The 16529-nt window shown below is 50.3% G+C and overlaps 2 protein-coding genes across 2 annotated transcripts in view; both read right to left on the bottom strand.

Moving 5' to 3' along the window:
- ptpn4a (protein tyrosine phosphatase non-receptor type 4a) overlaps window positions 1-726 on the bottom strand; it is a 60140-nt gene extending 59414 nt beyond the window's left edge. The window contains exon 1 of the mRNA XM_079563521.1: window positions 108-726. The gene's annotated coding sequence lies outside the window, so the exon portion shown is untranslated. The remainder of the gene's footprint in view (window positions 1-107) is intronic.
- Window positions 727-5580: 4854 nt separating this feature from the next.
- On the bottom strand, window positions 5581-9286 carry tmem177 (transmembrane protein 177; the record flags this gene model as incomplete). Its single annotated transcript, XM_079563059.1, has 2 exons — window positions 5581-6314; window positions 9086-9286. 2 exons carry the CDS (start codon window positions 9284-9286, stop codon window positions 5583-5585), a joined length of 933 nt encoding a protein of 310 aa, XP_079419185.1. The 3' UTR covers window positions 5581-5582.
- Window positions 9287-16529: the final 7243 nt, after the last annotated feature.

Raw genomic sequence — 16529 nt, 5'->3', positions numbered from 1 at the left:
GAGGAATGCGCCTGCCGCTCCTGCCGCTCCTGCCGCTCCTGCTCTGCGCACTGACAGCGGAGGCTCCTGCGCACCGTCAGCCCCCGGACAAACGGCCGTTATCTTACCGTCACAGAGTGCTTCAGGGGCGGCCAGCTTTGTCGCGGTGTGTGCGCTCAGCTGCGACAGAAACGGACTCTCCGAACATCCACGGAACAATCAGGCCGAGCGTCCAGCAGCGCGGCCGGGGAGAGATCCATCCAGCGCGGGGCCTCCTCCTCCTCCAGGCTCCGCCGTCGCACTGGCCTCGGCCGCGGGCATGGGGGTTAGGACCACAGCCGCGGGGGGAGCTTCAGAGCCGGGCAGGGGGGCGAGGAGCGGTCCGGTACATGCTGCAGACGGAGAGGGGAAGGAGAGACGCTCCGGAGACGCGCGCGTTTCGCTGTTGTTCCGCTCGCGTCTCGCTCCGGGTCCGCTGCCGCTGCCGCTGCTGTGGTTGCGCTTTTCTCGTCGAGGCTCGGGTCGTTCTTCCGCTTCTTCCGCGCTGGTTTCGCTTTGAGTTTCGCTTTGTGTTTCGCTTTGGCTTCCTCCCCTCGCGTGTCGTCGCTCGCCTCCGCGCTGGGTTCGCGTGTGTTCCGCTCCGCGTTCGCGCTGGTTCCGCTCGGGTCGTTGTTGTGCAGCAGCTGCTCTACCTTTGCCTCCAGCAGCAGCAGCCAGCGCTTTCGTCATCACGCAGGGGCAGACGCACGGGGGAGGCGGGGGGTCCGGGGAGGGGGTTCTCAAGCGGAGGGTCGCGGGCCGGCAGGGGGCGCTGCAGCTGCAGTTTGAGCCACGTTTAGATCCAGGACGAAACTTTTGAAACGTGAAGATCTGGCTTTGAAACTTGAGCCGTGGATCAGAGACAGTTATGTTGTTAACTCTAAATGTTCTAACCTCTAAATGTTCTAACCTCTAAACTCCCGCCCGAACCGAGAGGTCCTCACGTCATCACGGGTTATTTTACACCATTTTTTTGTTGGGTATTCATCTCATTTTTGTAACATTTTTGTCATTTTTTTGTCACTTTTTTGTCATTTTTTGTCATTTTTTGTCATTTTTTTGTCATTTTTTTGTCATTTTTTTGTCATTTTTTTGTCATTTTTTTGTCATTTTTTTGTCATTTTTTTGTCATTTTTTTGTCATTTTTTTGTCAATTTTTATCATTTTTTTAGTCATTTTTTTGTCTTTTTTTGTCATTTTTTTGTCATTTTTTTGTCAATTTTTGTCATTTTTTTGTCATTTTTTTTGTCATTTTTTGTCATTTTTTTGTCATTTTTTGTCACATTTTTGTCATTTTTTTGTCAATTTTTTGTCTTTTTTTGTCATTTTTTTTGTCATTTTTTGTCAATTTTTTGTCTTTTTTTGTCATTTTTTTTGTCATTTTTTGTCATTTTTTTGTCAATTTTTGTCATTTTTTTGTCAATTTTTTGTCATTTTTTTGTCATTTTTTTGTCATTTTTTGTCATTTTTTTGTCATTTTTTTGTCATTTTTTTGTCATTTTTTTGTCATTTTTTTGTCATTTTTTTTTGTCATTTTTTTTTGTCATTTTTTTGTCATTTTTTTGTCATTTTTTGTCATTTTTTTGTCATTTTTTTGTCATTTTTTTGTCATTTTTTTGTCATTTTTTTGTCATTTTTTTGTCATTTTTTTGTCATTTTTTTGTCATTTTTTTGTCAATTTTTATCATTTTTTTAGTCATTTTTTTGTCTTTTTTTGTCATTTTTTTGTCATTTTTTTGTCAATTTTTGTCATTTTTTTGTCATTTTTTTTGTCATTTTTTGTCATTTTTTTGTCATTTTTTGTCACATTTTTGTCATTTTTTTGTCAATTTTTTGTCTTTTTTTGTCATTTTTTTTGTCATTTTTTGTCAATTTTTTGTCTTTTTTTGTCATTTTTTTTGTCATTTTTTGTCATTTTTTTGTCAATTTTTGTCATTTTTTTGTCAATTTTTTGTCATTTTTTTGTCATTTTTTTGTCATTTTTTGTCATTTTTTTGTCATTTTTTTGTCATTTTTTTGTCATTTTTTTGTCATTTTTTGTCACATTTTTGTCACATTTTTGTCACATTTTTGTCACATTTTTCCCACGTTTCCATCATTGTTTTCGTCTCAGTTTTGTTGCTATTTTCTCACCTTTTTTCCAGAAGCTTTTGGATTGGGGTAAAGCCAAACTGGTGAAAATGTGCTCGGTTCAGGTGGGAGTTAATAAGGAGTTTTCTGCATAAAAATGGACAAAATAGTGAATATTTTCAGCGACGAAATGTGAATAACGTCCAGAGCCAGTTTAAACGTGCGGTTTTATTTTGTGACATTTGTTAGAAAGACTTTTTCAGGGGATTTTGGATCTTTTTTTTTTACAAACCAGATTAAAGATGTGTGAAAATGTGCAGGTTCTTCCAGGACCAACACCTTGAAAACAAAGACATCGAGGAAAATGTGTCTGAGGCTCTGATAATCTTGTGTCACAGCGTTTGTGTCTTGGATCAGTTCAAACCGACTCAAATTCAACATAAAGAACTTTACTTCAGGCCATTTTGAGTAATTTCTCTCCTTTTTACAGTGTTTGGCAAAGGCCTGCGACCCCCCAGTTGAGAACCTCTGCTTTAACATAAATAAACCTTTGTTTAAATATTCACATCTCACACGTCTCAGTCTGAATCACAGTTGACTCAGAGTCAGACAAAACAAACTCTGTCCCAGTCCATTCAAACGATGAACAAACAATGAACAAACCACACACACGCCTTTGTTCTGGATCAACTCAGCGGATTATCTGTGCCTGCAGCTCCGGCCTGCCCCCTGTGGCTCTGAGAGGAACTGCAGCAGCTCCGCTCTGCCCCCTGTGGCTCTGAGAGGAACTGCAGCAGCTCCACTCTGCCCCCTGTGGCTCTGAGAGGAACTGCAGCAGCTCCGCTCTGCCCCCTGTGGCTCTGAGAGGAACTGCAGCAGCTCCACTCTGCCCCCTGTGGCTCTGAGAGGAACTGCAGCAGCTCCGCTCTGCCCCCTGTGGCTCTGAGAGGAACTGCAGCAGCTCCACTCTGCCCCCTGTGGCTCTGAGAGGAACTGCAGCAGCTCCGGCCTGCCCCCTGTGGCTCTGAGAGGAACTGCAGCAGCTCCACTCTGCCCCCTGTGGCTCTGAGAGGAACTGCAGCAGCTCCGCTCTGCCCCCTGTGGCTCCGAGAGGAACTGCCCCCTGTGGATCCGAGAGGAACTGCAGCAGCTCCGCTCTGCCCCCTGTGGCTCTGAGAGGAACTGCAGCAGCTCCACTCTGCCCCCTGTGGCTCTGAGAGGAACTGCAGCAGCTCCGGCCTGCCCCCTGTGGCTCTGAGAGGAACTGCAGCAGCTCCACTCTGCCCCCTGTGGCTCTGAGAGGAACTGCAGCAGCTCCGCTCTGCCCCCTGTGGCTCCGAGAGGAACTGCCCCCTGTGGATCCGAGAGGAACTGCAGCAGCTCCGCTCTGCCCCCTGTGGCTCTGAGAGGAACTGCAGCAGCTCCGGCCTGCCCCCTGTGGCTCTGAGAGGAACTGCAGCAGCTCCGCTCTGCCCCCTGTGGCTCTGAGAGGAACTGCAGCAGCTCCGGCCTGCCCCCTGTGGCTCTGAGAGGAACTGTAGCAGCTCCGGCCTGCCCCCTGTGGCTCCGAGAGGAACTGCAGCAGCTCCACTCTGCCCCCTGTGGCTCCGAGAGGAACTGCAGCAGCTCCACTCTGCCCCCTGTGGCTCTGAGAGGAACTGTAGCAGCTCCAGTCTGCCCCCTGTGGCTCTGAGAGGAACTGCTGCAGCTCCGCTCTGCCCCCTGTGGCTCTGAGAGGAACTGCAGCAGCTCCGCTCTGCCCCCTGTGGCTCCGAGAGGAACTGTAGCAGCTCCAGTCTGCCCCCTGTGGCTCTGAGAGGAACTGCCCCCTGTGGCTCTGAGAGGAACTGCAGCAGCTCCGGCCTGCCCCCTGTGGCTCTGAGAGGAACTGCAGCAGCTCCACTCTGCCCCCTGTGGCTCTGAGAGGAACTGCAGCAGCTCCAGCCTGCCCCCTGTGGCTCTGAGAGGAACTGCAGCAGCTCCACTCTGCCCCCTGTGGCTCTGAGAGGAACTGCAGCAGCTCCGGCCTGCCCCCTGTGGCTCTGAGAGGAACTGTAGCAGCTCCACTCTGCCCCCTGTGGCTCTGAGAGGAACTGCAGCAGCTCCGCTCTGCCCCCTGTGGCTCTGAGAGGAACTGTAGCAGCTCCAGTCTGCCCCCTGTGGCTCTGAGAGGAACTGCAGCAGCTCCGCTCTGCCCCCTGTGGCTCCGAGAGGAACTGCTGCAGCTCCGCTCTGCCCCCTGTGGCTCTGAGAGGAACTGCAGCAGCTCCGCTCTGCCCCCTGTGGCTCTGAGAGGAACTGCCCCCTGTGGCTCTGAGAGGAACTGCCCCCTGTGGCTCTGAGAGGAACTGCCCCCTGTGGCTCTGAGAGGAACTGTAGCAGCTCCGCTCTGCCCCCTGTGGCTCTGAGAGGAACTGTAGCAGCTCCGCTCTGCCCCCTGTGGCTCTGAGAGGAACTGTAGCAGCTCCGCTCTGCCCCCTGTGGCTCTGAGAGGAACTGCACCAGGGGGTGGGCATGTGTTCTCAGTGGAGGGTCAGTTTTCTTCATCGTAAAAGACCAAGGGCCTAAAGCATCACTTTCCACATGAGCCAGTGTTGTACATCACACACTGGGAACATGTCCATCTTAAATCAGATAAACGACTTCAAATCACTTGAATAAAGATTTTTTTTATGTTAAATTTTAGTCGGTTTGAACTAATCTAAGATCAGATAAAAACGCTAAAGCCAATGGAACAAACAGAAATCCCACTGGAACTTTTACTGTAAAAAATATTTTTCACTTATAAATTATCCCAAATAATCTGAATTATGAAAAAACTTGTGCTCGTTCCATTGGCAAGAACAGGTTTGGCCAGACCAACTCCAAACTGTGGATCTGAACCTCTAACTCCCGCCGGAACCCAGGGGAGCTTCTTCCTCACGTCATAGCAGTTTTTTTCCATCAAAATTGGGTATTCAACTCAATTTTGTAACTTTTTCATCATTTTTTTGTTGTTTTTTTGGTCATTTTTTGGTCAAAATTTCGTCACTTTTTTCTCACTTTTTTGTCACATTTCCATCATTGTTTTCGTCTCAGTTTTGTTGCTATTTTCACAGCTTTTGGATTGGGGTAAAGCCAAACTGGAGGATTCTGGCCTGAAAGGCTGCTCTGCTTTAACAGGCCTTTGATCTGATCTGGGTCATAATGTTTCTCAAAAGAGAAGATGAAACAGATGAGCCTGAACTCTAGTGAGACGAGTCTACAGAACATCTCCCTGGTCTGATCTTGGTCCTGATGTTCTCCATGTTCCTCGTCTTTATCGGGGCAGTCGAGAAGCTTTTAGATTTGGGTAAAACCGAGTGTGTGATGTTCGATCCTGTGAATCACTGAAGAACAACACGATCCACACGCTTCTTCAAACGCATTTATATTTTAAACCTTCAACATTAGACACTGAAAAACACACAGCTCTGTCCACGTGCAGCTCCCCCTGGTGGCCGAAACCTCTGATGTCAGACCTTCTCCCGCAGCACCAGCGCCTGCAGCCCGTCCCTCCTGGCCGTGTAGGGCGTGTGCTTGAGCTGCAGGACGTTGGCGGGGAACAGGTTCCCGTTGGCCGCGTACATCTCCTCCCCCTTGGTTCCCATCAGCGCCCTCAGCGTCCGGTTCCTCTGCAGGATCTTCTCGTAGAACTCCACCCCCCCTCGGGCGTATCCCGGGGCGACGGCGGCGGCGCGGCGGTCGGCGCTGTAGTCCACGTACGTGCCCACGGCGTCGGAGGCCATGAGGTAGGTGGCGGCGCCGAGGCCCAGGCTCAGGGCGTTGGCGGCGGCGCGCAGCAGCAGCGGCCCCGTGTGGAGGCTGAAGATCTGCTTCAGGGCCACGGCGTACACCCACACGCCCGCCACGCACACGGGAGCCACAGCCGCCCTGAGCGCCGGCGAGCACGAGTCCAGCCGCGCCACCTCCCGCGCCACCGCGAACCTCTGCGCCGCCTCGGACAGCACGAGGGCGGAGCAGAGGGCGGAGCCGGGGCCGCTGCTCCAGTCCACCGCCTGCCCGTTGATGAAGATGGTTCTGTCCGTGATGCCGCGCGTGTCGTCCGCGCTGCTGTTGAAGTTCGCCGGGATCCCGATGCGCACGCCAGAGGGCGCCACAGGAAGTCCCGCCCCCACGGGGTGGAACCCGAACGACGCGAAGGCGGAGAAGCTCTGCGGAGACGAGACGCCGAAGTCCGACAGCACCTGAGGAGAGAGGCGGGGCTTCATCATAGAGGCGGGGTTTAATCAGAGAGAGGAGGGGTTTAATCAGAGAGAGGAGGGGCTTCATCAGAGAGAGGAGGGGCTTAATCAGAGAGAGGAGGGGCTTCATCAGAGAGAGGCGGGGCTTAATCAGAGAGAGGCGGGGCTTCATCAGAGAGGCGGGGCTTCATCAGAGAGGAGGGGCTTAATCAGAGAGAGGAGGGACTTCATCAGAGAGAGGAGGGGCTTAATCAGAGAGAGGCGGGGCTTAATCAGAGAGAGGCGGGGCTTAATCAGAGAGAGGAGGGGATTAATCAGAGAGAGGAGGGGCTTCATCAGAGAGGCGGGGCTTCATCAGAGAGGCGGGACTTCATCAGAGAGAGAGGCGGGGCTTCATCAGAGAGAGGAGGGGCTTCATCAGAGAGGCGGGGCTTATTCAGAGAGAGAGGAGGGGCTTAATCAGAGAGAGGCGGGGTTTAATCAGAGAGAGGCGGGGTTTAATCAGAGAGAGGAGGGGTTTAATCAGAGAGAGGAGGGGCTTCATCAGAGAGAGGAGGGGTTTAATCAGAGAGAGGAGGGGCTTAATCAGAGAGAGGAGGGACTTCATCAGAGAGAGGAGGGACTTCATCAGAGAGAGGAGGGGCTTAATCAGAGAGAGGAGGGGCTTCATCAGAGAGAGGCGGGGTTTAATCAGAGAGAGGAGGGGCTTCATCAGAGAGGCGGGACTTCATCAGAGAGAGAGGCGGGGCTTCATCAGAGAGAGGAGGGGCTTCATCAGAGAGGCGGGGCTTATTCAGAGAGAGAGGAGGGGCTTAATCAGAGAGAGGCGGGGTTTAATCAGAGAGAGGCGGGGTTTAATCAGAGAGAGGAGGGGTTTAATCAGAGAGAGGCGGGGTTTAATCAGAGAGAGGCGGGGTTTAATCAGAGAGAGGAGGGGCTTCATCAGAGAGAGGAGGGGTTTAATCAGAGAGAGGCGGGGCTTCATCAGAGAGAGGAGGGGCTTAATCAGAGAGAGGCGGGGTTTAATCAGAGAGAGGAGGGGCTTCATCAGAGAGAGGAGGGGTTTAATCAGAGAGAGGAGGGGTTTAATCAGAGAGGCGGGGCTTAATCAGAGAGAGGAGGGGCTTAATCAGAGAGAGGAGGGACTTAATCAGAGAGAGGAGGGGCTTAATCAGAGAGAGGAGGGACTTCATCAGAGAGAGGAGGGACTTCATCAGAGAGAGGAGGGGCTTAATCAGAGAGAGGAGGGGCTTCATCAGAGAGAGGAGGGGCTTAATCAGAGAGAGGCGGGGCTTCATCAGAGAGAGGAGGGGCTTAATCAGAGAGAGGCGGGGCTTCATCAGAGAGAGGAGGGACTTAATCAGAGAGAGGAGGGGCTTCATCAGAGAGAGGAGGGGCTTAATCAGAGAGAGGAGGGGCTTCATCAGAGAGAGGAGGGGCTTAATCAGAGAGAGGCGGGGCTTAATCAGAGAGAGGCGGGGCTTAATCAGAGAGAGGCGGGGCTTCATCAGAGAGAGGAGGGGCTTAATCAGAGAGAGGCGGGGCTTCATCAGAGAGAGGAGGGACTTCATCAGAGAGAGGAGGGGCTTAATCAGAGAGAGGCGGGGCTTAATCAGAGAGAGGCGGGGCTTAATCAGAGAGAGGCGGGGTTTAATCAGAGAGAGGAGGGGCTTCATCAGAGAGAGGCGGGGCTTAATCAGAGAGAGGAGGGGCTTCATCAGAGAGAGGAGGGGCTTCATCAGAGAGAGGAGGGGCTTAATCAGAGAGAGGAGGGGCTTCATCAGAGAGAGGAGGGGCTTCATCAGAGAGAGGAGGGGCTTAATCAGAGAGAGGAGGGGTTTAATCAGAGAGAGGAGGGGCTTAATCAGAGAGGAGGAGGGGCTTAATCAGAGAGAGGAGGGGCTTAATCAGAGAGAGGAGGGGCTTAATCAGAGAGAGGCGGGGCTTAATCAGAGAGAGGCGGGGCTTAATCAGAGAGAGGCGGGGCTTAATCAGAGAGAGGAGGGGCTTCATCAGAGAGAGGCGGGGCTTCATCAGAGAGAGGAGGGGCTTAATCAGAGAGAGGAGGGGCTTCATCAGAGAGAGGAGGGGCTTCATCAGAGAGAGGAGGGGCTTAATCAGAGAGAGGAGGGGTTTAATCAGAGAGAGGAGGGGCTTAATCAGAGAGGAGGAGGGGCTTAATCAGAGAGAGGAGGGGCTTAATCAGAGAGAGGAGGGGCTTAATCAGAGAGAGGAGGGGTTTAATCAGTGAGAGGAGGGGCTTAATCAGAGAGAGGAGGGGCTTAATCAGAGAGAGGAGGGGCTTAATCAGAAAGAGGCGGGGCTTCATCAGAGAGAGGAGGGGCTTAATCAGAGAGAGGAGGGGCTTCATCAGAGAGAGGAGGGGCTTAATGAGAGAGGAGGGGCTTCATCAGAGAGAGGAGGGGCTTAATGAGAGAGGAGGGGCTTCATCAGAGAGAGGAGGGGCTTCATCAGAGAGAGGAGGGGCTTCATCAGAGAGAGGAGGGGCTTCATCAGAGAGAGGAGGGGCTTCATCAGAGAGAGGAGGGGCTTAATCAGAGAGAGGAGGGGCTTAATCAGAGAGAGGAGGGGCTTAATCAGAGAGAGGAGGGGTTTAGACTAAGAGGCGGGGCCTAGTTAGAGAGAAGACCGCTTCACCTGTGGAAGAGCGTCTGGTTCAGTCTCACCTGTTGAAGAGTCTCTGGTTCGTGTCTCACCTGTTGGAAGAGCGCCTGGTTCGAGTCTCACCTGTTGGAAGAGCGCCTGAGTCTCACCTGTTGGAAGAGCGCCTCCAGTTTCCCCGACAGCTGCACGGGTTCTCCTCTGAACCAGGCCTGGTACACGGTGCAGAAGCTCTGCTCCGGCGTCAGGTGTTGGACCAGGTTGAGTCCGAAGAGTCCGGAGCAGCCGGCGACGAGCAGCGGAGAGCGGAACCTCTGCAGGAACACAGACGCACGAAGCCAACCCGACGTCATGGCAACGATTACCCCTGCAACAACAGGAGAGACCGGACTGAGCGACCTGAGGAGACAAGAAGGTCCAGGTGTGATCACTGTGACCTGGAGGAGATACAGGTGTGATCACTGTGACCTGGAGGAGACTGAAGGTGCAGGAGATACAGGTGTGATCACTGTGACCTGGAGGAGATACAGGTGTGATCACTGTGACCTGGAGGAGATACAGGTGTGATCACTGTGACCTGGAGGAGACAAGAAGGTCCAGGAGACACAGGCGTGATCACTGTGACCTGGAGGAGACTGAAGGTCCAGGAGATACAGGTGTGATCACTGTGACCTGAGGAGATACAGGTGTGATCACTGTGACCTGAGGAGACACAGGTGTGATCACTGTGACCTGGAGGAGATACAGGTGTGATCACTGTGACCTGGAGGAGACTGAAGGTCCAGGAGATACAGGTGTGATCACTGTGACCTGGAGGAGACACAGGTGTGATCACTGTGACCTGGAGGAGACACAGGTGTGATCACTGTGACCTGGAGGAGATACAGGTGTGATCACTGTGACCTGAGGAGATACAGGTGTGATCACTGTGACCTGAGGAGATACAGGTGTGATCACTGTGACCTGGAGGAGACTGAAGGTCCAGGAGATACAGGTGTGATCACTGTGACCTGGAGGAGACTGAAGGTCCAGGAGATACAGGTGTGATCCCTGTGACCTGGAGGAGACTGAAGGTCCAGGAGATACAGGTGTGATCACTGTGACCTGAGGAGATACAGGTGTGATCACTGTGACCTGGAGGAGACACAGGTGTGATCACTGTGACCTGGAGGAGACACAGGTGTGATCACTGTGACCTGCAGGAGACACAGGTGTGATCACTGTGACCTGCAGGAGACACAGGTGTGATCACTGTGACCTGCAGGAGATACAGGTGTGATCACTGTGACCTGCAGGAGACACAGGTGTGATCACTGTGACCTGCAGGAGACACAGGTGTGATCACTGTGACCTGAGGAGACACAGGTGTGATCACTGTGACCTGGAGGAGATACAGGTGTGATCACTGTGACCTGGAGGAGACGTGAAGGTGTGATCACTGTGACCTGGAGGAGATACAGGTGTGATCACTGTGACCTGGAGGAGATACAGGTGTGATCACTGTGACCTGGAGGAGACACAGGTGTGATCACTGTGACCTGGAGGAGACACAGGTGTGATCACTGTGACCTGGAGGAGATACAGGTGTGATCACTGTGACCTGGAGGAGATACAGGTGTGATCACTGTGACCTGGAGGAGATACAGGTGTGATCACTGTGACCTGGAGGAGACTGAAGGTCCAGGAGATACAGGTGTGATCACTGTGACCTGGAGGAGACTGAAGGTCCAGGAGATACAGGTGTGATCACTGTGACCTGGAGGAGACACAGGTGTGATCACTGTGACCTGGAGGAGACACAGGTGTGATCACTGTGACCTGGAGGAGACACAGGTGTGATCACTGTGACCTGGAGGAGACTGAAGGTCCAGGAGATACAGGTGTGATCACTGTGACCTGGAGGAGACACAGGTGTGATCACTGTGACCTGGAGGAGACACAGGTGTGATCACTGTGACCTGAGGAGACACAGGTGTGATCACTGTGACCTGGAGGAGACTGAAGGTCCAGGAGATACAGGTGTGATCACTGTGACCTGAGGAGATACAGGTGTGATCACTGTGACCTGAGGAGACACAGGTGTGATCACTGTGACCTGAGGAGACACAGGTGTGATCACTGTGACCTGAGGAGACACAGGTGTGATCACTGTGACCTGAGGAGATACAGGTGTGATCACTGTGACCTGAGGAGACACAGGTGTGATCACTGTGACCTGGAGGAGATACAGGTGTGATCACTGTGACCTGGAGGAGATACAGGTGTGATCACTGTGACCTGAGGAGATACAGGTGTGATCACTGTGACCTGAGGAGATACAGGTGTGATCACTGTGACCTGAGGAGATACAGGTGTGATCACTGTGACCTGGAGGAGACATGAAGGTCCAGGAGACACAGGTGTGATCCTCTGATGTTCCTGCTGTGGTTTAAAGGGCTTGAGGTTTGCGTTCCCCGCCTGCTCCTTCACCGTATGTTCATGTTGGTCTCTGAAACCAAACTCCACGCGTGTTAGACTCTGTCCACACGCGTGTTAGACTCTGTCCACACGCGTGTTAGACTCTGTCCACACGCGTGTTAGACTCTGTCCACACGTGACGCCTTCACAGCAGGGGTTGGACGTGAACATGAGGCGGGTCTTCAGGTTCAGAGATGTTTGTGCAGCTGAATGAGGAGATGACACGACACGCTGTGAGTCCAGGGCTGAGGCAGATGGAGATGAAGATGAAGATGGAGATGAAGATGGAGATGGAGATGGAGATGGAGATGAAGACCACCTCCCGTGTTCGCCTCTTTGCCTCTCACAGATCAGGCTCTTGTTGCTGATGAAGCTGAGCTGTAATAACTGACTCTGTGATGTTGAGCAGCAGATAGAGTGGGGGATAGAGCGCCCCCTGCTGGCCTGGAGGCTGTTAGCTCTGTGATGTTGAGCAGCAGATAGAGTGGGGGATAGAGCGCCCCCTGCTGGCCTGGAGGCTGTTAGCTCTGTGATGTTGAGCAGCAGATAGAGTGGGGGATAGAGCGCCCTCTGCTGGCCTGGAGGCTGTTAGCTCTGTGATGATGTTGAGCAGATAGAGTGGGGGATAGTGCGCCCTCTGCTGGCCTGGAGGCTGTTAGCTCTGTGATGATGTTGAGCAGATAGAGTGGGGGATAGAGCGCCCTCTGCTGGCCTGGAGGCTGTTAGCTCTGTGTGATGTTGAGCAGCAGATAGAGTGGGGGATAGTGCGCCCTCTGCTGGCCTGGAGGCTGTTAGCTCTCTGTGATGTTGAGCAGCAGATAGAGTGGGGGATAGAGCGCCCTCTGCTGGCCTGGAGGCTGTTAGCTCTCTGTGATGTTGAGCAGCAGATAGAGTGGGGGATAGAGCGCCCTCTGCTGGCCTGGAGGCTGTTAGCTCTCTGTGATGTTGAGCAGCAGATAGAGTGGGGGATAGAGCGCCCTCTGCTGGCCTGGAGGCTGTTAGCTCTGTGATGTTGAGCAGCAGATAGAGTGGGGGATAGAGCGCCCTCTGCTGGCCTGGAGGCTGTTAGCTCTGTGATGTTGAGCAGCAGATAGAGTGGGGGATAGTGCGCCCTCTGCTGGCCTGGAGGCTGTTAGCTCTCTGTGATGTGGAGCAGCAGATAGAGTGGGGGATAGAGCGCCCTCTGCTGGCCTGGAGGCTGTTAGCTCTGTGATGTGGAGCAGCAGATAAAGTGGGGGATAGTGCGCCCTCTGCTGGCCTGGAGGCTGTTAGCTCTGTGATGTGGAGCAGCAGATAAAGTGGGGGATAGTGCGCCCTCTGCTGGCCTGGAGGCTGTTAGCTCTCTGTGATGTTGAGCAGCAGATAGAGCGCCCTCTGCTGGCCTGGAGGCTGTTAGCTCTCTGTGATGTGGAGCAGCAGATAGAGTGGGGGATAGAGCGCCCTCTGCTGGCCTGGAGGCTGTTAGCTCTGTGATGTGGAGCAGCAGATAGAGTGGGGGATAGTGCGCCCCCTGCTGGCCTGGAGGCTGTTAGCTCTCGGGGAGACTGATTTTGATCAACTCAAAGAACTTGAGTCGACTTTAACCGAGAATCAGAATCTGTCAGAAAAATGATGCAGCTCGAGTAAAAACACAAACCTTTATGTTAACGTTTCTTGTTCACGTTTGCACCGAACACTCACACTTTAATCAGACTCTCAGGAGCAAATGGATCTGCTCTTTTTAACCTCGAGTCACGCTTTAGACGTGACACGCCCACTTTCTAACACCTGCACAAGTTCCATCAACAAACTTCAAACTCCAAACTCTCCAGGATCAACAACAACACCAGGAGTTCCTCACATGGATGACTTATACAGCACATACATGTACATGTATGTTACATACATACATGCACATGGATGTTACATACATATTACATACATGCACATGGATGTTACATACATGTACATGGATGTTACATACATGCACATGGATGTTACATACATGTACATGGATGTTACATACATGCACATGGATGTTACATACATGCACATGGATGTTACATACATATTACATACATGCACATGGATGTTACATACATGTACATGGATGTTACATACATGCACATGGATGTTACATACATGCACATGGATGTTACATACATGTACATGGATGTTACATACATGCACATGGATGTTACATACATATTACATACATGCACATGGATATTACATACATGCACATGGATGTTACATACATATTACATACATGCACATGGATATTACATACATGCACATGGATGTTACATACATATTACATACATGCACATGGATGTTACATACTCTTTGACTTCACAGCCTCAGTTTCAGGTCGCGTCTGAAACGTCACGTGACTCTTTATTCTTCTGAAACAGACTCTCAGAGTGAAAGACACGGATGCCCTCCCGCTCGGGGAGGGGAGAGTTCAGCCGCGGGAGAGAAACACAGATAAAGAGACAAACCTGAGACTAACCTGAGTGAGCAGCTCCGGCTCAGAGGACAGACATGACACTGACGCACTGACGTAACGCCTTTACGGCAGAGCATTACGACAGTCTCTCTGAGGCTTCTTCTTCTTCCACAACATGGAGCCTTTGCCGCCACCTGCTGGCGCGTGAGCGTCATCAGCGTCATCAGCTTTTTTTATTTTATTTATTTTTTTATTGTTTTTTTAAGCTGAATTTTTTGTATTTATTTTTTTTTATTATTATTTATTGAAAAGTATACGAGTATACAAAGTATGCCAGGGGGTAACAGAATTATACAACACAATTATTCAGTTACAAATATATTATATTTTGAGCAAATACTAATAGTTTTTAGAGCCTTTTTGTTTTCAGAACCTTCCAAGATCTTGATATATGAGAGAGTATCACTAAAAAAATGTGCAAAGTTGGGTTTCTGCTTAGAGTATTTACATTTGTGAATATAACATTTCGATAAAAGGATAAGTAAATTAATAATAAAATAGATATCTTCATTCTTTTGCTTCTGAAGAAACAAAAAATAACGTTTTCCCATTTCAGTGTAAAGTCCTTGTATAGATGTCCAATTATAAAACTACATAAGTCTTTCCAGAATTTCTTGGGATAAGAACATGTCCAAAAAAAATGTTGTATTGTCTCTGGATGATCTCCACAAAAAGAGCAGTTCACATCAATGTCCCTTTTGAATTTAGTCATAAAAGAATTAACTGGATAATATTTATGGATGATTTTGTACGAAACCTCTTTTACTTTGTTTGTTATCAGAAATTTGTTGGGAAGTGTCCATACATTTTTCCATCAGCGTCATCAGCGTCAGATGTCCTCATGGTCTGATGACGTCACGAAATAAAGAGAGAAATAAATAATTATATTTGGTAAAAGATCGATGTTTGTGTGAGTTTGAAAACAATGATTTAAAGAAAAACTATAAATATGAATAAAACAAATCAATAAAGGATCTGCTTAATCTGAGACTTTACTTTATTATTCTGTTTGTGCGAGGAAGAGGAGGAGGAGGAAGAGGAGGAAGAGGAGGAGGAAGAGGAGGAGGAAGAGGAGGAAGAGAAGAGGAGACAATAACAACAGGCTCATTTGTCTCCGGCTCAAACACATTACGCTTCATTTTAACCTCTAACCTCCGCCTGAACCAGCTCAGCTTTACCCAAATCTAAAAACCTTCAAGAAAGAAGTGTCAAAAGAGCCACAAAAAAGAAATGAAAAAGCCACAAAGGAACAATAAAAAAGCTCTTTAAGAACCTCTGAGCCTTTAGACACGCCCCCTCCACACGCTGTCTGTGGCATCAGTGGGGAGGGGGTTCTGCTGAGGAGCAGTGGTTGGTTACTCGGCTGGTGACCAAAGCTCGGAGGCGTCTCCAGGAGGTGGGGGCGTTCCTAGGAGGACTCAGGCAAACCTATCCCTAAAATGGCCGCCATCAGAGTTGTTACAGATTACTCAGAAATACGTGAATGTGCCAAGGCAACACTTCAGCCATGTTTTTAATGAGGGAGTGACAGAATAACAGGATGGAAAGCTCGCATAAACCCCCCCTTTAAAGGAACAGGCCAGAGTTTCTCCATAATGAGACGTGTTCTAACCTGAGGCTAAATGATATAAATGAGGCCCTGACTGTGACTCTGACCAAAGAGAAAATGTATGAGGTGTAAATGCGGGTGAGCTGAGTGGACTTTGTTCCGTCTGCAGGCGTCGTGGTCGTCGTGGTCGTCGTGGTCGTCGTGGTCGTCGTGGTCAGAGCGACTCGACCACAGCTGATCAGTGAAGGCGGATCTCACTTCCTGATCAGCGTCACATGACTCAGAGTCAGCGTTAACCTCCAGCTGTGAGTCTGATGTGAAGCCTAACGTCGTCCTCAGGCACTTTGACACGTTACCATGGAAACAAAGTCCTAATGATCTTCTGAACTTTAAAGGGGGGGTTTTATGCAAGCTTTCACTCCCTCATTAAAAACATGGCTGAAGTGTTGCCTTGGCACATTCACGTATTTCTGAGTAATCTGTAAAAACTCTGATGGCGGCCATTTTAGGGATAGGTTTGCCTGAGTCCTCCTAGGAACGCCCCCACCTCCTGGAGACGCCTCCGAGCTTTGGTCACCAGCCGAGTAACCAACCACTGCTCCTCAGCAGAACCCCCTCCCCACTGATGCCACAGACAGCGTGTGGAGGGGGCGTGTCTAAAGGCTCAGAGGTTCTTAAAGAGACAGAGGCCTATTTCAAGACATTCACTACAGCCATTTTGAGAGAGACATTTTATACAAGGCAGTTATTCTAATTTACTGCATTTACAGACCAACAGAAGGTTTGTCATCATTGTAGTGTGATATAGACTGGTGCTATGGGACTGAAAAAAGCAGAACACCCCCTCTTTAAAGCAGAACACCCCCTCTTTAAAGCAGAACACCCCCTCTTTAAAGCAGAACACCCCCTCTTTAAAGCAGAACACCCCCTCTTTAAAGCAGAACACCCCCTCTTTAAAGCAGAACACCCCCTCTTTAAAGCAGAACACCCCCTCTTTAAAGCAGAACACCCCCTCTTTAAAGGTATAAATATTAACTAAATCATCAAATAAACTGTTTAGTTGCATGAACTATAATAGGCTACAGAAAATGGTCAAAAGCAC

This window comes from Gobius niger (genome assembly GCF_951799975.1).
Source record: "Gobius niger genome assembly, chromosome: 9".
Classification (NCBI taxonomy): Eukaryota; Metazoa; Chordata; class Actinopteri; order Gobiiformes; family Gobiidae; genus Gobius; species Gobius niger.
Note: the sequence above shows the minus strand (reverse complement) of the source record. Positions and strands in the feature narration are given on the sequence as shown.